Source organism: Odontesthes bonariensis, chromosome 3 (genome assembly GCF_027942865.1).
Source record: "Odontesthes bonariensis isolate fOdoBon6 chromosome 3, fOdoBon6.hap1, whole genome shotgun sequence".
Classification (NCBI taxonomy): Eukaryota; Metazoa; Chordata; class Actinopteri; order Atheriniformes; family Atherinopsidae; genus Odontesthes; species Odontesthes bonariensis.
In genome coordinates this window covers 9,688,824-9,712,996 of record NC_134508.1, presented here as the reverse complement: position 1 = coordinate 9,712,996, position 24,173 = coordinate 9,688,824, and the positions used below count along the sequence as shown (strand labels likewise).

The 24,173-nt window shown below is 43.1% G+C and overlaps 1 protein-coding gene across 2 annotated transcripts in view; it reads left to right on the top strand.

The window, feature by feature from the left end:
* Positions 1 to 1,357: 1,357 nt before the first annotated feature.
* Positions 1,358 to 24,173, top strand: part of phactr3b (phosphatase and actin regulator 3b) — a 69,495-nt gene continuing 46,679 nt past the window's right edge. The window contains exon 1 of one of the 2 annotated variants that reach the window (XM_075460210.1): positions 1,358 to 1,640. In XM_075460210.1, coding sequence (XP_075316325.1) covers positions 1,502 to 1,640 — 139 coding nt within the window. In that variant the 5' untranslated portion in view covers positions 1,358 to 1,501. The remainder of the gene's footprint in view (positions 1,641 to 24,173) is intronic. The other variant, XM_075460209.1, reaches the window with a different exon arrangement.

Below are 24,173 nucleotides of genomic sequence, written 5' to 3'. Positions count from 1 at the left end.
GCGCAACATCACCACTGAAAAGATGTGAGCACATCTCCTGTGCTCGTTAGAAAGATCAATTCTGACTTTAGAAACAAGCAGATTGCTTGACCCTAAACGTTTTACATGCGTGTGGAGAATTACATTAGCTTTTGTTCATGAACACAGAGCTCAGTGTACAGATGAAATGTGTTCTTTTTCTTTTCTTTTTACTCCAGAAAGCAGCCCAAATAAAAAAAGAAACTATTCATTGCCACCATAACTGAAATAGGCATGATAAGTAAATGAGTGTAAGACCGGGGTTTGGATGTTTGAATTATTGTCTTACATAAACTATCGGAGGGCTGTGGGTAAAGGAAGAGCACGAGGACAACGTCGGCCATATAACTCGATCCAGGGCTGGCCCAAGCCTTTATGGGGCCTTAAGCAGAATTTCATTTGGGGCCCCCCTAACATCACCTCAGCTCCAGATGCCTCATTATCCCATAGGCTACACTGTTATGTGTGTGTAACGGACCCAAAATCATTAGCATTATTTGTAATCATCTTACATTATACAGGTGCCATTCTTGTTTTTAACCTTAAAGGGATAGCAAACTCATAAATATGGTTTAATTAACTTTTACATAAAGAGTGATGTATAAGTATGGCTCATTAATTTAATTATTTGAAAGTAACATCAGCAGGCTGGAGACTGCATTTATAGTAAACACGTTAAATAGTTTAATTTCTTTCAGATGTGCAATGGTGTGCAAAATGTTAAAAATCTAAATACAAAGTAGAATCAAATGACATTCATATTATCTTACAGAAAAATAAAGTTGTAATCAAAATGAAATACTTAAATAATAAATACAATACTTAAGTACTTTTGCCCAACGGTGGCAGCAGCCAACAGGAGGCATAAATTAACCTAGTATTAGTATTTTGTCAAAATTATTATTTTTTTCTGGTGTAATACAATTTCGCTTAAATTATTCAATGTTATTTTAATTTCATGTATATATTTACTTTTTTATCACAACGTCTCGTTGCTCTCTGGGGCCCCCTGGTGGCGGGGGGGGGGGGGGGGGGGGGGCCTAAGTGACCGCGTAGTAGAAACAATTAGTTAAATCGTGGACTCAAAATAATGAACAATGCAAAACAAGGCAATCTGCTGAATATGTATTGACACCAAAATAAATCTCCTCTTACATTAGATTAGTCAAGATCCACCACTCAAACACTTTTACGGCTATGATGCGTTTTTTTTCAGAACCAGTTGTCGTTTTGTTTTTGTTTTTTCACCCCCCTGCGATGCCGCCCCGGGCGCCTGCCCGGTCGGCCCGCCTCTAGGACCGCCCCTGAACACGTGAAGATGGCACGATGCTGCGCGCGTAATGGATTTCCCCTGAACGCTGCTGCCTGTCGGGGGTCCAGGAGCTGCCGCTGCAGCAGTCCGCGCGCGTCAGATCTGCTCCACACACTTGATGCCGGTGACCTTGGCCGATCACGCATCTGCTGTCGCGCTCTTCTTCTCGACATGGCATCATCATCATCACCATCACCATCATCACAACCTGCCAACGGGCCGGATGAGGACTGCGTGTTGCAGCGTGGAAGATCTCAGAGTGACCCGAGCAGCATCACCGAGGTCCGCCTGGGGGGAGCTCGTGGAGCAGGTAAAGAGAAGCAGAAGAAGAAGGAGGAGGGGACGCTTGTTGGACATATCTGTCAGCTGCTGGTTGGTGTTTTAGTGGTGCGGGGACAGGAGTCACATACGTGTTTCAGATTCTCGGTGATTCCGCTGAATTTGCGCGCAACAAACGTGGGTTGTGTTGTGAACGTGCGTCATGTGGCTGCGGTCCCTCGTCGTACTGGTGACACTGCCTTGATAAGATGTCATTCACAATGACGTGATGGTGATTTAGTGGGATGTGGCGCTGTTCTGTTAGATTGTTTCCAGCTGCTGTCATTACGCTGCGCATCCCAGCTATGGCTTTGCACGTTTTGAACCATTTGCGCTCCCTGCATTTGTCCACGAAAACTGATCCGACTGCTGTGATGATGTCATCAGTGCAAAGAAAAGCAAACAGAGTATTTTTTACTGTATTTGTGTATCAGAGGTTTGCGTCAAACGAAAGACACACACTGTACAGCTGCGCGTCACGGGAGGACGCAGTACGCTGAGCTGCAGCTGATGAGAGAGCTGGTGGTGTATTTGACTGTTTCCATGGTGATCTAAATGGCAGAAGGCAAGAGCTTGGCTCTCCAACTGGGAGCCGACATGGTGCTTTTCTGTCTGCTCCACTTTGCCTATTTTTTTCTTCCTTAAATGTATTTGTCTTCAACGCTTTCAGTGACGTGCGGCGACCAGCAAACCTTAAAGTAAAATGCCAGTTAGTCCGTGAAAAGGGTTTATTTGGGAGCTGGGAGTCACATTTCCACTGGAAATCACTGGGCAGGCGTTCACTGTTGCTCAGTAGCGCCCAAGCACCTGTATAGATTTTGAAAGGTATTGTGTGTGCTGCTTGCAGCCACATAGACTCAGCTGCTGTTGGGGGGGGGCGGGGGGGGGGGGGGGGGGGCTGCAGTGATACATAATTCAGGATTCTTGGCTTCATCATACTTGACTAGGCTTTTTTATTTTTGTTTGTATGTGATGCTCCTGCAGTGTGTTTGAATATCAGGCCCTTTCCAGGGCCAGCTACCTTAAAAATAAGAGGGTCTCCGGGTTCTCTCTGTTTTCATGCCCCCTCGGTTTTCCAACGCCTGTCCCTGTTGCTGTGGTTGTTATGGTTACGTAACAGCGTTGGTTGTCTGTGAATCTCTGAGTCGACACTACAAGGGGCCGTCTCGTGATATATGCTCTTATCACCGTTTTAAACTGAATGTCCAATCCCACCGTCCAGCGAAGCGCCCCCGTGGCTGATTTTAATCTAATGCCTGATGTTTCCAGTGCAGTGTCAGGAAGGCAGGGCTCAGGCACTGCAGCCAGTCCTCCCCCCACTCTTCTTCCATCTCCTTTCTGAGTCCTGGCACCCCTACTGCAGCTTTGATCCTGGCACTTAAAGAACCACGTCCATAAAAGGAGGAGTGATAGATCTCTGATGGTGGGATTATCAAGGCACCCAGCTGGGCAATGTCACAGTGAATCAGCTGCGTAACAGGCAGGACTCCATGTTCAGATGACATTTCTGTGATACTTTGGACTAGAAACGTCTGCAGCACGTGGGTGGAACCAGAACAGGAAAAATCCCGTACTGCAGAGTCCTTACTTAAGGCAACTCGAAGCAAAAGTTCATACTGCTCCTTTTGACGCCAAAGCAGGCAAAACACTAAAGATTTGGAGTTAAAGGACAGTTTCATTAGCCGCATTCGCACTGTAGGAACCTTTGGCAGTTCCTATAACCTTTTCAGGAACGGGGACGTTTTTTCACGCATTCACTCATACAGGAACTCGGGACCACGGTTCCTGTAACCATTTCAGCTCCTTCTCCTCGGCTGGGTCTGTTCTGGGTTCTATAGGAACACATCTGACGGAGGTGTTTGGTGGTTGGTAGCTACGCCCCTTGTCATGTTGTCACGGCTGAAATGTTTCCTCATACGACACAGACAGAACCCGCGCGTGTTTAAAGGGATAGTTCGCCTCTTTTGACATGAAGCTGTATGACATCCCATATTAGCAATATCATTTATGAACATCTTCTTACCCCCTGCTGCGTCCTGTGAGCCGAGTTCCAGCCTCGTTTTGGTGTTGACGAAGGTAGTCCGGCTAGTTGGCTGGTGCTTAAAAAAATAAAGCGTCAGATAAAGCTCAAAACAATATGCGTATCACTACGGGCTGTGTAGACCGAGGTGCAGACCAAGCAGTCCCCTGCTTCCGAGCAAGAAACACCGTAACAGGCGCGGCTGTGGGCAGGTGGCAGCACGCAGTAATGTGAAGGGAGAGAAAATAGCGCCAAGCTATCGTTTGGTGAACGATTTTGTGATGCAAATGTATTACTCTTTTGAACGCATATTGTTTTGAGAAGCAAAACGCTTTATCTTTTAAACCCCAGCCAACTAGCCGGACTACCTTCATCAACGCCAAAACGAGGCTGGAACTCGGCTCACAGGACGCAGCAGGGGGTAAGAAAATGTTCATAAATGATATTGCTAATATGGGATGTCATACAGCTTCATGTCAAAAGAGGTGAACTATCCCTTTAATAAGTTAAACTTACACGCTCTCCATATTAGCTTCTTTGTGGTGTTTTTTTCTTCTCTCCTTACTTTTCGCGGGTTTTGTTTTGTTTTGTTTTGCTGTTGAATGTGGCGCTAAAGTAACACGTCACTGTCGCAGACGGCTGCGACGCATCAGTCTCTGTCAGGTCCCGGCTCATGTGCGAATGCAGACTGAAACATTTCCCCTGGGGAAGGACAGTTATCAGAACGAAATTCGAGGAGGACCGTTCTTAGAACTGCTCTGTCCGAATGCGGCTATCGTGCACTTTTTTCACAAGCCGACACAGTTTCCTGAGGCCTGGGACAAATCTGTGATATGCTTTGGTCCAAATGACACAGGGGCTAGCACAGCTGCTCCTTTTCAACCATTTATTTGGACCTCTATTCAAGTAGATCATTTTAGGGGCCAGTGGAGGGAACCACTGGACTCCACTCCAACCCTCTCATCCACGAGATCTTTTGAGATCTGTAGTACAGGGTAGTACAGGGTTTTTTTTGTTGTTGTTTTAGTTGGGTGGGATGTCAGACACCCAAATAAATGCTCTCAAGCACAGAATTTTTTACAGTGATTTTTCCATTAAAGATCTCCTTTAACCTAAATACTTATTTGGCAGAAATTTCCACCTGGCATGACTCTGCTTAGCCTGACCAGCTGGAGTAAGTCGGCTGATTATGGATTAAAATATCTTCTCTTCCGAATTCTGTTGATTCATAAGGATCAGTGAAGCATCCACCTTGTGCGGCACATACAGGCTGCATTATTTGCTCAGTTAGAGATAGTCTTGTACAATAAGTGCAGCCAAAAATGCTGTAGCCCAAAGGTGGAACCTGCTGCAGTCGCCAGTGACTCCATTGTGACACATGAGATGCCTGCAGACAACATGGATGTTCCTCATTGGTTTGAGAACTCAGCCAGTTATTTATTTCCGCTGAAACTGTATATTTGTTATGGTTTGTTGTAAGAGACGATCCAAATGCAGGCGCATAAGTCGGGGGTCGGGGGATGAATGAACTTTTATTGAACATAATTTAACAAAAGTACTGCCAAAGCAGGGACTCCAAAAACAGAAATCGAAATAAAACACTAACAAGGGGCTCACACAAAAAAACAAAAAAAAAACAAGACAGGAATATGGTGGAGGAAGCAAAAATAAATCTAAACAAAGACACAAACAGAACAGGAAGCAGAGCAGAGACTAAATATGTTGTTTAGGTGAGGATCTGGCAAAGGACAATAAAAACCAGGAGGTATTTATACTGTGGCTTGAAATCACAAATGAACATCAGGTAATGGTTAACTGAGACCAAGTGTGAAGAAAGAATGCATTTAGCAGAAAGTTAGCAGGAATGTTAGCAACGAGTGCGTTAGTCCGACTTTAAAAAAAATTGGATTTAGTACGATTTCGGTTTTACTAAGATGTTTAAATGTAACTTAAAAGTTCAGTGTTTAAGTGCTTTGTTTGTTTTTTTTATTTCTTCTAATTTCATGTTAATCTACTTAGTGTGGGCAGCAAACAACAAGCTGGCAGGGTAACAGCATGGCAACGTTTAGTAAGGGAGCTGTGAGCCCTCACATGTGCCAAACTGGCTCTGTGAGCACCTTTGGGGACAGTTCAGTGAATCAACTTAGACCCCATCCCATTCTGCTTCTGTATGTACACACAGAACACCGATGTGCAACAAAGGCTCATCAGTCCCTCTTTGAACAGTTAAAGCCTCGTTTCCACTATGCAGTCCGTCACGGGTCTGTTCAGAACGGTTCGCTTATTTCAGTGTTTCCACTACCACGAAAGCGTACCGGTTCCATGGTATCCGTTACCATGTCTGTAACCCTTCTGCTTGGGGTAGCGAGCACACAGGACCGGTTCCAGGCTCTGCTCTCCGTTGTTGGTGAGGAGGCTGTGCAGCGGGAGCTCGATGGCGCTGTGCGAAACGAAAAAGTTTTCCAGCTGATTGCCGCAAAAATGGCAGAGAGTGGTTTCAACCGGACCGCGAGCCGGTGTCGCATTAAGCTGAAGAAGCTAGGAGGTGGTTCGAAATTATGGATGTTATTTGTTATTTGCTGTTATTTGCTATTTACGCTTCGGCATGCACTCCGCCCACCCCTGAGGGTCCCCTTTGTACAGTGGGAACGCAAGCTGACCCCAAAGAGACCCGACCCGTACCGTACTGACAGTGGAAACGAGGCTTTTGTGCAAACAGGGCTTTGCGTTCACTTTCAACTTAAACATTTCAATAATCAGTGTTTTTTTATAATGACAGAAAATGTGAGTACTTCCAGCTCAGTATCCCCAGAAATGGTATGACACAGATTATGGACATAATCCGCGGTTCACCTGATAATTGCAACTGTGACCATGACAAATGAAAAATGAGTAAACTGTAATCATAGAGAGTTTTGTAACTGTCTAACCATGTATTTTACTACATAAACCTAACTGTGTACATTAATTCTGCAAAAGTGGAACGTTTTACACTGTGGACAAACGTAGCTGGTTCGTTATCTGTCATGAGTTTGGGTTGGTACTTCCCATGTGAAAGGTGAAACAGATAGCGATGAAACCACAGAGGACGATCACTGAAATCCACAATTGGCTCTTTAGAGTGTTCTCAAGCCAATAAAAAATGAAAATGATGAAGGTTTCAGGTTGAGATGTAGTTTTTTGCAAGCAGTTTCGACATATTGGGCCTACAATGAAACATAAGCCACTGTGGATCTTTAACATTATGCACTAAAAGTTCAATTCCTTGACATCAATAGCTACACCAACCGATCCAATAAGATAAATTCAACATTTCTTGACCACCAAAGCTGGTAGCTTTGAGCAGCTCCTTGCGGGTTCATCTATTGGACACGTGACAGAAGAAATAGTCCCTGCCTTAAAAAGACAAAGCCAAAGAAAATGACGACCGTGGTTTTAAAATTCTAAAAAAAAAAAAATATTCTGAGCGCATAGATCTGGGAGTGCAGCGCCCTCACTGGCAAGATGTATGGCACGGCATGATTTACTGGAAGACAATCGAGCACCTAGAGCCTCGTCAACAGTGTTGGTCAAGTTACTTTTAAAAAGTAATTAGTTACAGTTACTAGTTACTGCTCCCAAAAAGTAATTGAGTTAGTAACTCAGTTACCACATTGTAGAAGTAATTAGTTACTCAGCAAAGTAACTGTGGCGTTATTTTTTATGTTCTATAACGCTGTTACTTTCTATAACATCTTTAACATCAAATATGTTTATATTAACTGACTGAAGAATAAAAACACTAAATACAGTAATTTAGAACATTTGGTATTTATTTGAACTCAATAGATTGCAGCCTGCCATATGAGGCATAGAAATAAAAACATAAATATTGAATATAAAATTCGAGTGCAAAATTAAGACACACAAATGTAAACTTGGGTAAAAAGAACCAAAGGAAAATCTGGCCATTAAGTAGTCCAATTCTCTGTAACTGTATTTTAGACCTACTGAAAACTATCCTACTCACTGGTCACCTGTTTCTGACCCAAAAGATCGAGTGTTTTCGGCCACTCGACAGAATCGAGTGGCTCCGTCTCCTTCCCAGGGCTCACGCTAGCTGCATTTAGGCCTGGGGTTGGGTTAGCAGCTGCAGAAGCAACAAGTGCTTCATATTCGCATGGGTTGATGTAAGGTGCTTCATTAGATTTGAGTAACTTGAGGCAGACGTGGATAAAGTTTTTTTCCCTGGGCATAGCGTGCATGTTACATACACATTCTTGCCTTTTATCTCCACGAGTGAGAAGTAGTGCCGGTACTTCCAGTTAGAGAACGCTACCTTTGAACTTCCCTGGCTCGTCACCATTGTCGCTGTCTCGTGTGTGTTTAGTCGTCAGCGCGTGCAGTGAGACAGCGTGAGCAGGGAATCCACCCACACAGCCAATCATCATCGCATTTGCAACGGTGTCATCATCCCCACCCCTGCTCTCTCCAGGCAGCGTCCAGCTGATGTGTAGCCGAAATCCTACAACCAAATTGTAGTAACGCGCCACTTTATATTCTCAGTAACGATAACGGCGTTGTAACGATAGGAAAAGTAATTAGATTACTCCGTTACTGGAAAAATAACGCCGTTATACTTAAACGCCGTTACTCCCAACACTGTTCGTCAAGCCTATAAATTGTCGGCCTCGGTATTTTGGTCCATTTTTGATAGTACAGCAGTTACGTGCTTTCAGCAATTAGCAACACTTGTCGCTCACTTTCAATTTTAGATACAAATAAAGAGATGTAGATAAAATAGCGAACCAGAGGATGTTTTTACAACATGTAGAAATGACTCATAGCTTTTTGCTCCTCAGCTTGTAGATCTAAGCCATTAGCTTAGGATGCACATGCAATCCAGAGAAATAGTAGCAAAGGATTGCTAAAACGCTCCTATTAAAGATAATTTTCATTTGATTGACATGGGATTTCACACAGCTTCTACGGTGTAAGTGAAGCACATAATGCCAGTTGATTTTGCTCCCTGTCTGCAGGAGCCTCATCTTCCTATTGAAGTCGGTGTTGTTGGACTATTCTGTCCTGACGCTCTAACATCAAAGGCTTTCTCCTTGGTCACCAGCAAAGCCCCACCCGAACCTCTCCGCTACCGACAAGCCTCAGTTTAGCCTCAATTGAAGGAAAGGGAGGGGGGGCCTGATGAGGAGATTAGGATTCCTTTTATTTGGGTGCCTCATGTTTTATTAATCAGGACGCCTCCACATAAGCTAGTTTGTCTCATTCCATAATCAGAGCTGCGACTGAACAGAGAGAGAGGAGCGAACCTGGCACCTGGCAGCTCCCTCCTACGTGCGTTTTCAGCACAGCGAGGAGTATGTGTGAAATATCTCCTCAGCCACCGTGAGTCACTGCGAAGCAAGTGCAGTTCGACGTGAGATGAAAAGTGTGCATAGCTAGGAATAGAAAAACAATAAAGCAGTGTCGCTCGCACTGTGCTCAGCTGTCAGTTGTAGAGAATTTGGCAGCGAGCAGAGTCAGACAGTTTTTGTATTTTGTCCTGAAATCTTGGACCAGGAGCTCACAGAATGTATTCCGGTCCTCTCTGTAGACTCTTTCAAGCTGCCAACACTCCCATTTCACGCACTCACAGTGTCTTTGGCATGAGGCAGAGTGCCTGAGATTTTAACTTGAGATGCCCCAAAAATGCAGAGGAGCGTGTAATTGTAGACTATTGACTTTAGGTCTGTGAGCCAATGCCAACATTAGCATCCTCTGGCATAAAGTGTATGATCCCTCAGAGCCCCCTCTGCCACAAAATACAATGCATCTCACCTTAAAATGACAAGAAAAGAGACCTGTAGCTCCTTTATTAAAAAGGTATAAATCCTTTTCCAATGCTAGTGGCAGCGTGTTTATCATCAGTACACCAAGGGCTGCAACCATAGACTTTACAGTCTACTAACTATTACTTCTTCGTGGGAACAAGCCTATAGGCCACAATAAAATTACATCGTAAATAACACACCATGGTAGAAGACTATCTCTAGTAAGCAGAGATTTTTGAGGCCCCGTACACACGAACATGGGTATTTAAAAAAAAAAGATTGTCAAAACCAACTCTTTTTCTTCATGTGCATGCAAAGCAGCTCAGTATAGCCACTTTATTCTCAAAGTTGTTCCAGCAGCTAGAGGTCCAATCGAGCCTCGATAAAAACCGTGGGATGTTGGCGGCTGGTTTTTTGTTGGGTGATGTAGCATTCTGATGCCCCCGTTCTTGCCCCCGAATTTGAGAGTGACTGTACATTTATGTGCAAACATGTAGTAAAAAGTGCTATTAACAAGTTCAGCCCTGGCAATATATTGCTGGTGTGTCCTGTTGCCATGCCAACAAATGGGAATTTGACACATATTTTGATGTCAGACCAAGGAGTAACGGTGCACAATCTGACTCTACAGGCTGAAAAAAACAATTTTTTCTTGCTGTACACATAAAGGTTAAAGTCAGAATCAATTAAAATCTTCACCCTGTAGAGTGTTTTGTAGAGCATTTGGGTGCCCAAACTGCAGTAACATGTGGACAAGAGGCATGAACGCGCAGAAAAAATCTTCAGACGTCAAAATACTCATGTTTGTGCGTACGGGGCCTGATACATTTAGGCTAGTTTATCATTTTTGACTGGACCATGAAAGTTAGCCCACGCAGCAGGGTTGATAAGCAAGCTGTCTTGTGGGTATTTTTCAGCTTCAGCTCCCATTGATGGGAACACAACACCTGCGTGTACGTGCTAATTTTTACAAGACTGGGCACAGCTAGCTAATTCTTTACAGATAGAAACAGAAAATCCCTGTCGGTTGTTACTGTAATTTCCCAGCTTGGGATAAAAAAAAGTATATCTATCTATCTATCTGTCTGTCTGTCTATCTATCTATCTATCTATCTGTCAGTTTCAGAGCCTCCATGGGAGATGTTATGGTCAGTAAACGTCTCTGTTAATAAGTCTCTGTTAAGAAAAAGTGAGCACTCTTGTAGCCCTGAGTCCAGCACCCACATTGGAAATGAGCTTTTGCACATGGGTGTTTTGTTCTCATAAATGCCAATGGGACCTGAAGCCATTTAATACCTGCGATTGCTTCAGTCATTTGACGTAGGAGTGAATGCCAGTTAAAGACTTTTCAATTGCACTCAAAAGACTATTTTTAGCAAGTGCTAACAGGATTTTTGACCTTTGTAAAAAGCACTAAAGAGTGCTGCTAATGGTTCTTCTGGTCTCTTCTATGGCACGGTCTCAGAGCTTTGATTGATTTGAGATGTATCTGTTAGAATTATTAGTTTCACTTGGTTGTACATGGTTCATATGCAACACATATTCTATTTTTGGATTTATCCACACAGTGTAGCGCAGAATTTATCTTTGCATTAAAACACACAGAGATTTAAAAGGGCACGATAGCCGCATTCGGACAGAGCAGTTCTAAGAACGGTCCTCCTCGAATTTCGTTCTGATAACTGTCCTTCTCCAGGGGAACTGTTTCAGTCTGCATTCGCACATGAGTCGGGACCTTGATAGAGACTGATGCGATGCAACCGTCTGCGACAGCGACGTGTTACTTTAGCGCCACATTCAACAACAAAACAAAACAAAACAAAACAAAACCTGCGAAAAGTAAGGAGAGAAGAAAAAAAACACCACAAAGAAGCTAATATGGTTCTTCGAGGCTGGAAGAGCTCACAGAGAGAGTCAGGATCGAGCGCAGGCCATACTTCTTCGTTTCATGAAGGAAGGAGAGCAGAGCGCCGCAGACAAAGGAGACGACGTGTCAGTTTAACTTATTAAACACGCGCCGGTTGTGTCCGTGTCGTATGAGGAAACATTTCAGCCGTGACAACATGACAAGGGGCGGAGCTACCGACCACCAAACACCTCCGTCAGATGTGTTCCTATAGAACCCAGAACAGACCCGACCTCGGAGAAGGAGCTAAAATGGTTATAGGAACTGAAGGCCGTGGTCCCGAGTTCCTGTATGTGCGAATGCGTGAAAAAACGTCCCCGTTCCTGAAAAGGTTATAGGAACTGCCAAAGGTTCCTACAGTGGGAATGCGGCTATTAACAGGGTGAAGTGCAAAACGTGTTAAATTTGAAAAAAACGACATAATGTGTCATTTCCTAAAATATATGTTTACAGCTGTATTTACACTGGTCAAAATTGTGAGTGGAGAAACTCAGATGCTGGGGGGCAAGATCAGTATATGGGGCAAACAATGGGTCAGGGTGCCACAGCTGCCACAAGAGGGCTGTACTTGTCAGATGGCAGAAGTGTTGCATTGGTCAGGCGAGCAGTGACTGTCACGCCCGGACCAGCACTGCAGTCATCGCTCCCAAAAAATGGGGACGAATGATTTGTCCAAGGTCGTGCAGACGCATCAGAATTACTCGGCACCAAAATGCAAGGTTTAACAATGAGTCAAGCGAGGGGGCAAAGTTAGAGAGAAAACTTCACACCCTCTTTGGGTAGTTTTACAGCTGCTGTGGGTCCTATGGGTTGTTTGAATCTTGTGTCTGTTTCAGGAGCATAGCAGCTGAAAGCATTGCTAAAAAGTTTTTATCATGAGCAGCATGGTCATGTGTGCGACTGCTGATGAGGATAATGAAACTGTGACTTTGCTCAGACACTAATAGGTGGTCCGGTGAGTGAATTTTACCCTTGAGCCTGTGTGGCATTGATTCTTTTAAATTAGTTGGCTAAGACTCTGTGGTACAGAGGCTATTTCAAAAGCACCCTTTTTTGTGCCAAGTCATCTCTCGCGCTGTTACGCACTCTGCAGAGACGTCCCTGGCTCCCACTGGCTCAAGGGCCCCGGGGAGCATCACAGGGTGCAGGACAAAGCATGACGTCACCCTTGACCAATGTGATCAGGGGACACAATTTCCATTATGCAGGACACTGTCATTAATGAGATTCAGGGCCGTATTAAGTATTTAAGAAATACAGGGCTACTTTGACCCTTCGTTACAATACGTGACCCTTTTTGTATTGTATTTTGAATTACACACAATATTCGCACAAAAGTACCAGATACAGTTAAGCCAAAAATGAATCATTCCCATGCCAGATTCTATTTATAATCATTCTATATTTCTGGCATAAACAAGTGACAAAAAAAAAAGTGTTAAAACATCATCACAGTCAAGCATGGTTAAGCTTTCAGGGTGTTTATGAGCCAGTGGGCTTGGCGATCAAGGCATCATGAAAAAAAAGAGGACCGCATTAAGATTTTGAAGAAAAACATTCGTCAGTCTGCAGAAACACTTGGCTTTTGGCAACATTGGATCTTTTAACATGATAATTATCTGAAACATACAGTCGAGGAAGTCAAGAATTGTTAACAGATTTAATGTCTACATTTTGGAAGAGCCCAGCAAGATTCCAGACTTGAATCCTTTGATAATGCTAATATGTTTTTTTTCCAGCCAGCAGTAAATTATTGGTCAAATAACATTCACTTTAAAGCAATACTATGTAACATTTCTACCTTAAAATAACAGTTTGAAAAAAATTGTGCAGCTAGAATGAGTTTTAATATTACGATTGGCCTGTCTCCTATGCCCTTCGGGGGTCTGAGTTGGAAAAACTGCGCTATGTAACTTTGCTGGAGCGGCCTGGGAGCTGAGCGGAAGTACTTTGACTTGCTTTCTGGCACACCTACCGCAAAAACAAATAGACCCCTCTCACGCTCCCAGGTACATTTGATTACTCTTACCTTCTCGGTCGACATAGCTTGCACCTTCTAACTCCTCGCCGGTTCGTCAACAAACGTGAAAAGTGAAAGTGAAAGGGTGTTGTATTTACGACAGCGTAACCGTACATTACCTCCAAGCCTGTAGGAGAAGCCCCATAGTGGGCTTTTTGAGAAGTTACATTGTATTGCTTTAAATCAGAATTTGATATCAACATTAATAGTTTTAAGGCTTAACTGCTGTTGTTTGTAAGGCTGGCACTATCAAAATTTGTCTAATTTTACACACTTATTACTTTATTCAATCAGCTCAATGTACAATAACAAACTATTCTTTGTCACATAGTTGTCCTTATTTTTATTTTTTAGTGTGTGTATGTGGTCCTCTGACTGTTTGAGTTTGGCATGGCTCCGTTGGAAAAAGGTGATCCCATATACTGATTTTACATCAAACAAAAGTTCCAACAGTAACGCGGTTAAATGGGTTTTCTAAGTATCAGTATAACAAGCTAACATTGTCTGTAGTTGCGCGTTTTTCATCAGGGTTTCATCGAGTAACTACCGTTACTAAGGTAATGGGGACATATCTGTAAACTACAACAGCATGAAGGGATGGCATTACACTGTATCCTACTGTTGGACAACAGTTTATGATAAGCATGACTTTCTTTGATAATTAAGTTAGTTTATTCAATTTGGCTGAACTGCTGAAATCAGCCCACACAGCCAGACTGAGAGTGAGCTGCCAGCTGCCTTGAAGAGAGGCAAATTCTATCAATCTCATATCTTTATGCCTGTTATGACCCCAGGTCTAGGGGATCAGGGTGGTAACATAAATGTGTCCAGAGGGAAAAAGTAAATACACAGTAAATACATCAATCGGCAAACTACTGGACCCAAGTTAAACATGGAAATGCTGAAGAGCCAACAATGCCATGGTTTCTTTTTCAAGAAGTAACAAACAGGGTGATCTAAACCTTGTAAGTCTTGCTGTAACAGCCCCAGCGGCACTGGCATCAACCTCCAATTTGAAAGGTCGGGTCAAATCAAGTGCAGGTCGGGGATGGTATAACTTAAGCATGTTCACATGGCAGACGTGAGTTTTGCGTCGCCGATTAGGGGTACCGATCACATAGTCATTGTCTCCCATTTTCTCTAGAACTTCATAAGGTCCATCAAATTTGGCAGGTAGGGTTGAGCCAGAAACGGGTAGGAGAGCGACAACCTGATCTCACATTTGGAAGTCCCTTTTGACAGCTGTCTTATCATAATTACGTTTCATCTTCCTCTGAGCATCAGCCAAGTGCTTTTTAGCCAGAGTGTTAGCATGACACAGGCGTTCACGAAAAGTTTGCACATATTTAGTCTTTTCGTAGAACCTTCTGCAGGAACTAAGAAAGTTTCTTTTAAAGCTCTGAGTGGTCCACGAGGTGTGTGACCAAATACTAGTTAAGCTGGATTGAAACCAAGGGATTCTTGAACAGCTTCTCTAGCAGCAAACAATACAAATGGGACTCCTTCATCCCAACTTTTCCCAGTGTCTTGCTACTTGCGTAGCATTGACTTCAGGGTCTGGTGCCACCGTTCCAACGCACCCTGGGACTCTGGGTGGTAAGCAGATTAAACAACATGCTTAATATTTAAGGTTTTAGCTACCTGTTTGAACAACTTTGACTGGAAGTTTGTTCCTTGATCGGTTTGTATGGTTTTTGGTAGACCAAACACAGAAAAGAATTTTGTTAGTGCTTTAACCACAGATTTTGCTGTAATCTTATTTAATGGAATGGCCTCAGGGAAACGAGTAGCAGCACACATGATGGTGATCAAATATTGATTTCCACACTTTGTTCTTGGTAGCGGTCCAACACAGTCTACTATGACATTGTCAAATGACTGATCTATCACTGGGATAGGGCACAATGGAGCAGGGGGTATTACCTGATTTGGTTTACCAACTATTTGGCACATGTGACAACTGCGACAGAACTGTGAAACATCACGTTTTATACCAGGCCCGAAAAAGTGTTTTAACAGAAGCTGGTATGTCTTGGTAAGACCTAAGTGAGTAGTCCACTGGCTTTCATGTGCCAGAGACAGAACCTTTTGTCTATATGTAGTTGGGATAACAATCTGTTTTACTTTACTCCTGTCTGAGCTTTCTGCACCTGATGAAGACCATTGACGCATTAAGACACCTTGTTCCACAATGTAAGCTTTTTTCTCTTTATTGGCTTGTTCAGTACTTACCACATTCTTGAAAAAATTTTGTAATGTTTCATCAGCTTGTTGTGCAGAAGACAAATGTTGTCTTGTCAGGGGGCTGGATGCTCTCTCCCAGAGTGGCTCAGGCTCCTCTAGCTCCACCAAATCTGGAAGTAACGAAACACTGTTACTTTCGGAAGACAGTGGATCATAGCGAGGGAGTGTACGCGGGATCCTACCCCCATCACCCAACTCAGCATCCACACTCGGACCATCTTTATGGTCTTCCACAGACGAGGTTGTCTGGCTTGGCACTGCAACAGCCAGTGCCGATCAGACACTTTGATCGCACCAGCTTCCATCAACTTGGCCACTACTAGAGCCTTTAGGTAATGTTTAAGGACCTGCAGTTTAAAATGGTCCACAATTAGTGGCAGCTATTAATAAGCTCAATAGATGGGGCAGCTAAAAAGTGCTCCAGGCTGAATGTAACTGATATAGCACTTAAATACAAGTGACCCCAAAAAAAGTTTTTTGTTTTTTTTCTCTCTACTGTACCTCTAGACACAAGGATCCTCTTTAATTATCCCGGGACCTCTCGCACCCCAAGCGAGAATCATTCCCCTTGACCCTGATCATATCCCAGACGAGCCCCCACTTATGTTAGGACCCCAGGTCTAGGGGATCAGGGTGGTAACATAAATGGGTCCAGAGGGAAAAAGTAAAGTTTAAATTAATTTATTACAAAGAAAAACGTTCCATAAACAAGACAGGGGATACACTTTAACCACACAAACTAATATGGTGAAACCCCAACAATAGAATAACCGATAATAACCAAAGTAGCAAATATAACTCAATCTCAAAATAATCCAGGCAAACAGGGTAACAAACTTCCCCCAAACACAAACTTCTAGTTAGAAGCACTAGTCAGTTAACTCAAGCTGTTAAACAGAGTACAAATCCCACTGAAGTTTCCCAAAACAGTCAACAAAAGGCTGCAGCAAACAAAGTGGGGATCATCTATACAAAGTCTGTTTCTAAGGTTGTCCCCATGGGGAAATTAGTTCAGGAGCCTTTTATAGCGTGCAGGTGGACCTCATCGTCGACTAATTGGCTTGTCATCTCTGCTGGTCCAATAGGGGTGCTCTGCAGCTCCAAGGCAGCCAATCAGCGGAGAGTGCTCCCACACTTGAATCTACATTTTAAAAAAAAACAAAGCGTCTGCAAAGCTTCTAGAGGCCATAACAATGCCCATAAGTAAATAGTGTCATTTTCAGAGCTGCCATGTGAGACGGTCTGTTAACTTGTGTTGAAAGAAAGAGTGCACACTCTTGCAGCCCTGAGTGCAGCACCCTCATTGAAAATTAGATTAAGTGTTCCTATCAATGCCGATCAGAGCTGGAGCCGATAAATACCTGTGACTACAAAGTCATTTGATGTGTGACTGAATTAAACACTTTCCCATTGCACTCAAAAGTCAGATGTTAGCTGGTGTCATCAGTTTTTTAAAAACATTTTCTGCACCAATGGGGATTTAGTAACATTTGAATGACCTGATTGCTCACTGTTGATCAAATATGGTCAGTCTACATAGTATTGATTAAGTTGTTAATAAATCTTAAGCAAAGCTTTCAGGGGTTTTACAGATAAAAGCTTAGAAAAACAAGTAATCAAAGGAATGATTCTGATTTTGAGTTTAAAACTGGTGCTTCTTCAAAGTTAGCCATCATTTTTTTTCCTTTTTCGATTCATTTTTTTTTTTTTTTTAGCTTCAGAGTAATTTGGCCATCTGCATTTAACAACAATGAGCTGTCTGATATAATAGAGTGTTCATTAAGATGAATGGAATAAAAGCAATTCTACCTATACTCTTCTCTTTCTGAGAATAGAGAGAAAAAAATTGATATAGAAGGACACTATTTGTGTCCAAGAACAGACGTGATTAAACTGCAGCACAGGCAGAAATGGAGAAACTGTACTACCCCCTCCCCCCACTACACACACACACACACATACATACAGTGTCTCCCCTCCCCCAACAAAACAATCTGAGACCTCTACGACAACAACAACAAGGATGCTTCACATTATGATATGAAAATGCTTTTCTGGCTTGGTCAGCAGTGGCCGTGAAGGCATGCCCAAAGACACAAACGGCTCGTGTTCACTATTCTGTGCTATTGACAGCCAACTTCGCTCCCAACAGAGATTTGCTTTTATGCCTCATTGTGCTCTGTGTGACCGTAACTCGTAAAGTATTTGAGCGAAACAGCTTTTTGATCATTTGAACAGATGATGCCCTGCATGTATACCCATTTGTTTTTTCATCTTTTAGGGGTTTAACATACTGGAAGTGCACTCACATATTTTGTAGCATCAGTGTTTTCTACTGATGGTTCATGCTATCATGCTGTAATATGCCTTATTTCAAGAAAGGAATACAGTCTACTGAATGTGTGGCAGCGGCACAGATATACCCAGCGACTGCACGTCGGGGGAAGCTACTTGACTTAAGCTGTCAGCCATTTACACATAATGTATCTTTTATGAATGTTTCATGTGCTGACCTAATTTCTCTCAGAGCCGAGTAAAAGCAATATGTTGCGCACGAGAACGCGCCAGGGCGCCCAGCTGATCCTTCTAACATCGTCTCTCAATGAGGGGGTAGCAGTGGCAGGCCAGAGGAAGCAGGGCTGCGATGTGATCACTCTGATACTCTGAGAAGTCAAGAATAGTCTCTGTAGACCGCCCATGCAGAGTTATTTTCAACCATTTGTTTTCACAGAATCTACACTGCATCCCACTGCGATGGGGAACAGAAACAGCCTAATGAGGGCTTTATCACACAAAGCAACTCTCGCTCCCTGTAGAAGATGTAATTAAAAGAAACATTTAAGCCCAGAGTTGGAAGGGAGAGACTGCGCACTCCGACAGGCTTGAATGTCTCAGTGGTGTTGAAGGAGGAAGAGGAGGAGGAGGAGGTGGAGGAGGAAGGGGTGGGTGCAGCAGCTGCAAAAATCAGTCGGCTGGAGCTGAACACGTGTAACTCCCTCTGCTGTAGAATTAAGGCCTTAAAAAAGTACAAATTGAAGGGTGTAATCAGTGTCAAACTGCTGTTCTGGTGTGACTCGAGCCACCCTGTGAAGACACGGACACGTGTCTTTGATTGCATTTTTACCAGTTTTGCTCCTCACCTGTTGTAAAGGCTGGAGCACCTGTTTCAGCTTGGCATGCCACTGCTGGGATAATGAGTGGCACTGACAGAAAGTATCGTCTCATTCCTCACTCCTTTAAAGGCCTGATGCAGCCTCTCTTTAGGCTGACCCGATCTTTACCAGCCGGTTATTTGTTACTCTTTCCAGTCGGAAAAAAAAAGGTAGAGCTGGGAAGAGAAGCCTTGTAGGGAGCAGTTTGCTTTTGAACCGCAATCCTGATTGTTTTCTGATAATCTCCAAGTACAATCAACCGACGTCACTCCTCTGGGTGGCAATATGAATCTGTCGGTAATCCGCCCCTTTAGGCCAGACTGAAATAACTACTGGATGAATTGCCATGGGATTTTGCATAGATATTCCTATCCTCTTGAGTAGGAACATAATGGTGCTGCTTGTGCATAACTTGATCGATATTGTCTGAAAACCTTACTCACACTGATTTCTGATCCTCTTCTTTTCATCTAGTCTGCCTCTTCTTTTCATCTAGTCTGGCCCCTCTGCCTTTTAGTGTATCTATCACTTCATTCTTAAAATAATCTGAATTCATCCGGGAAAAAAATGAAGATAGATAGATACAGTACATAAAAAGTTTCCAGATCAGTATGCTCGGATCCTCAGGATACCGTAAATGAAACCATAGACTTTGTTTTACGAGCGCATAAAACCAAGTTTAAGCCCGGTAGAGTTGCAGGTAGTGAATGATTCTTTTGCACTGCCCGTGTTATGAGATGGAGCAAGCATATAAATAATTGTGTCATCAGCATAATTGTGTATTTTTGTTTGAATTTCCATGCCCAATTCACTTGTAAATATTTAAAAACAGAATAGGTCCCAAACTGGAACCCTGGGGGACACATTTAGCTGTCTCCAGAAGGACAGATTTGTGGTCCCTCCACTTAAATACGGAGCTACAAGATCATTTCTGTTGCATTTGAAAGCAGGCATGAGATCATTTATAACAGCCATAACAGCACCAGTAGTGGCCAGATCTAACACCAGGCAAAAATCCTTTACAATGTTATTATCAATTAAAACTGTTTCAACTGTTTCCGAAATCCAAGTATCTTAGCCAAAAATTGAGAGTTTAGAGATCAGAAGTTAGTTGTTCATCGTACATTGGGCAGCTTTCCAATTTTTTTAATTTGTACAGACACAAGACTCAAATTACAGTTTGAGTAATGGGCTCAGTTACTTTATCAGATGCCACTGCTAAAAGATAAGGATCCAGATTGTCTGGCTTGTCAGACCTAACACGGTCAATGCCTACCAGAGCTCTGCAAACCTGAGGAACTGTGAAATCAGACAGATTCATTTTCACATCAGTGGCAGTGGAAGTCAAGTCTGGAACAGATTTATTTAGATTTAAACATTCAAATATTGACCCAGCACGAATAAAGTGATTTTGACAGAATACTGCAAATAAAAGACACATCCATCATTTTTCACTATAAATCACAATAATCACACTTTGGATGGGGAACATTGTGAACAATGAACTGGCCCACATCACATAACACGTTAACATACAAATGATAAGATTTAGCCTAAAACATGCTGTTCCCGCAGTGGTAAAGTCTCGGTGTTGTTTTTCATCTCAAAAATTTAGTTCTAAACAACAGGCAAAATCCAAAGTATGCAGGCACCACTCAGAAGGTCTAGAGAGTAATATGTTTGATTTGTCATTCAAATATTTGGGGGGAAATTTGGGGGGGGGGGGGGGGGGGGGTGTGTGTCTAACATTGTGAGAGTTGTGTTATTTGTACATGATTTAAAAAGCGGATTTATTGGAAGAAGTGGGGGATCTACTAAAGCCTTGTTTCCACTATGCAGTCCGGTACGGGTCGGTTTGGAAACAGTACGCTTTGGGGTCAGCTTTGCGTTCCCATTGTACAAAGGGGACCCTCAGGGGTGCTTGCCGAAGCGTAAATAGCAAATAACAGAAAATAACAAATAACATCCATAATTTGGAACCACCTCCAAGCTTCTTCAGCTTAATGCGACACCGGCTCACGGTTCGGTTGAAACCACTCTCTGCCATTTTTGCGGCAATCAGCTGGAAAACTTTTTGGTTTGGCACAGCGCCATCGAGCTCCCGCTGCACAGCCTCCTCACCAACAATGGAGAGCAGAGCCTGGAACCGGTCCTGTGTGCTCGGTACCCCAAGCAGAAGGGTTACAAAAATGCTAACGGTGCGGTACGCTTTCGTGGTAATGGAAACACAGAAATAAGCGAACCGTTCCGACCCGACCCGTACCGGACTGCATAGTGGAAACACGCCATAAGGCTACACTGTATGGGTCCCAGATTCTTGAGTACCCTCACCGAACACAACCGGGTTTTTGTGCTTTATCAAACCTCAGTCACGGCAGTGGTAAATTAATACGATGATCATACAAAATGTTGCCTGATCAGGCAGCATTGAGCCCAACCTGACAATCACGGCCTCCTCCACCCAACCCCGAAGCACCGTCCTTAGAGGAATCCCAGACATTATTACGCTTGCAGCTCACACACACTACGAAGTGGAGGCAGTGTCTTCCCCACTGCCCCAGTCCTCCATCTGTTGGTGTGACACTGCATCAGCTCCGAGGCTGAACCTACCTGATGAATGATTCAGCAGATTTAAAGGGGAACGAGGCTGGAGCGGAGCAGCAGCGGGGCTCTGGAAATGTACAATTTATGTTTCAAACCAGGCAGTGCTGCTATAATGCAAAGTCTTTTTAGTCAAGTTACATGTCAAAGACGTGACTAAAACACAGTCGGTCTCTGTTTACCACCTGTGCAGTAGCTCTGAGCCTTGCATGACATTTCAGACTATTCTCTGTGAAATCTGCAGTGATCATCCTGACTGTTGGGTCTTGGGCACATCTGCAGTTTTTTTTTCTTTTTCCTGAATATGACCCAACAAATGTTGAATCCATCCACCCATATTTAGTTATTTCACCTTGCTGGGTCTGACAAGGTTTTCAGAACAAATTATTTGGGGCGATAAAAGGACAAAAGTGCTATTTAATATTCAGTGAGACGGTTTCGTTAGCCTGGAATCGTGGGGAAATGAAACTCGTTGTGTTTAAAATGACCTATTTATGACCAACGATGCCGTGGTTTGCCCTACTGCAAGGCAGCCACATGGATGATAAATGAACAATCTTGTCATTTCGGACTAATTATTAGATTATTTATGTAACTGTTCCTTTGACAGGCTCTCATTGACTGCCCCATGATTTATTTACTTTGTGGCTAATCTCTGAGGCACAGAAGCGCCACTGTGACCACTTTGTGGTTTGAGGTTTGCAATCAATTGTAAAGTGCTTTGGTGCAATTTGTTCCATGACTGGATATTCGAGCAGTTATTTTGCTGAGGCCGAGCATGTTTCTCCCGCTTGTGTCATCTCCTCTGTGAGTGCACAACACTTACCCCCCCCCCCCCCCGTCGAAAAAACACACAAAATGCTGCTACCACTCATCTTCTATGTTTATGATGCACCGCTTCTGAGAATTCAAACCCATAAACCAGTAGAAACATGGGGATGTGTTTTCAGAAAGAAATGTTGTTATTCTAATCTAGTTAACAGTTTTCTATTAATTAATTAATTTTTTTTTTTTTTTAACTAATATCTACTCCGTAGCACCGACTTCTTTCCAACACATTCTGATTATCAACTTGTCCCATAATACTGCTCAGTCAAGGACCCCTCCCCCCCTTTTTTTTTTTGCACCACTGGTCCCTCAAGCGTTAGACCGTTACAAGCTGCGAGTGAGAACAGGTTGTTCTTTCTGGATAGTTTCGTTCAGCCCTATTTTTACGGTAATTCAGCAATTTGTGTTTTTTGGAAATGATTTTTCAGCCAATTTGCTTACATAGTAGGAACTGCTGAGGCAAAAACTCCACATTTGGATGTGGGCAGTGGTCCGAACCTCTGGACTGGTATCCAAAAGACCCCAGACATCCTCGCACGTTGGTTTTAGGCGCTGAGAATATCTGGTTGTATAAAGAAAAATGTCATGGTTTTCTTTTTAGAATAGATCCTTTCACAACATCAGTCTACAGTGTGTAAAAAAAAAAAAAGGAAAAAAGGTCCCACACTCATCTGCACAGGACTTGAAAAATATTTTTCCTCGTCAAGTGAGAGTAACCAACGCGGTCCATTATTTTTTTTTGTTTCCTTATTTCCACACCCACAGTCTCTGAATTAAGAGTAATTGCACCTTTCCACAACAGAGCCCAGTTTTCTGGCATGTACCTAATGCAACTATCATTCCAAACATCGATTACAAGAATTTAGTTTTTCTTGGAATAACGAGAGGCGTTTTGCTAGCAAAAAAAATGGCTATTTAGCTGAAAGTGGATGCAAACCAAATACATCTCCGGCACCAGCCACTGAAACGCTGCCTATCTGCTTCCAATATGTGAGCGCTACACTACTGCAGTCCCTCACATTCCTCCAGGCCCGTAAGCCAGAGGTCATTTGTCAGTTTTAACCGGTCACAGATTGTGTAAACAACCGTCTGGCTTCCCCCTCCATCCTCGGCCATATTAAATGAAGCATCGTAAATATTGAATGAGATTTGGGTTTGCTGCGTAGCCTACATCGTTGTTTATGTTCTTTGCTTACAGCTTGTGTTCCAGGGGGATGAAATCCAGCCACCGACTTTTATCATGTCTGGTGTAACTCTGCCCTGTTTGTATATGAGCGGCCCAGAAGAAGATCGATCGGAAGCCTGTGTTTACACACTGAGTGGTGTTAACTCGATCGTTAATAATTCGTCTCCAATTGGCCACACGCACAGTTTATGGACCTATAGGAAAAGAAACTAATTTAAACACACATTCTGCGCCTTGTGAACGGAACAAGTCTCACCATCTACTTATTTAATTGCCAGTGGCATCTAATTATGGAAATGTGTACATTTCCGGCCCTGAATTAGCTAACACCTTTGCTTGAGTAATTTTGAGCTGTTTTAGCTCTATGGATGGCATTTTCAGCTGACTAGTGTTCTGGTGCCACAATGAGCTCGACTTCTTCAGTTTTGCGTGACTGGTCTTGACTTCCAATTTCCGCAGACGTGAAATGAACACGACCCCTAAAAATGAACATCCAGTAGGAACACTGGTGAGCAGCTGACTTTTCATCTCTTGTCAACGTCATGTTAGTTATGTCCAAATAGCTGCAATAGCGACAGCAGTTTTAGTAGGCTCTGCTGTAGTTTGTGTTTTATGCCAATAATTAGAAAATGTTAGCTTGCTAACAGTAAGCATTGATGAAGTTTTATTAACTGAAAATTTGCGAAGAATAACTTTTAAAATGTGTTGATAAACGCTAGATTGATATTGAATCCTTATTTGAAAGCAGTTTTTCAGACGTT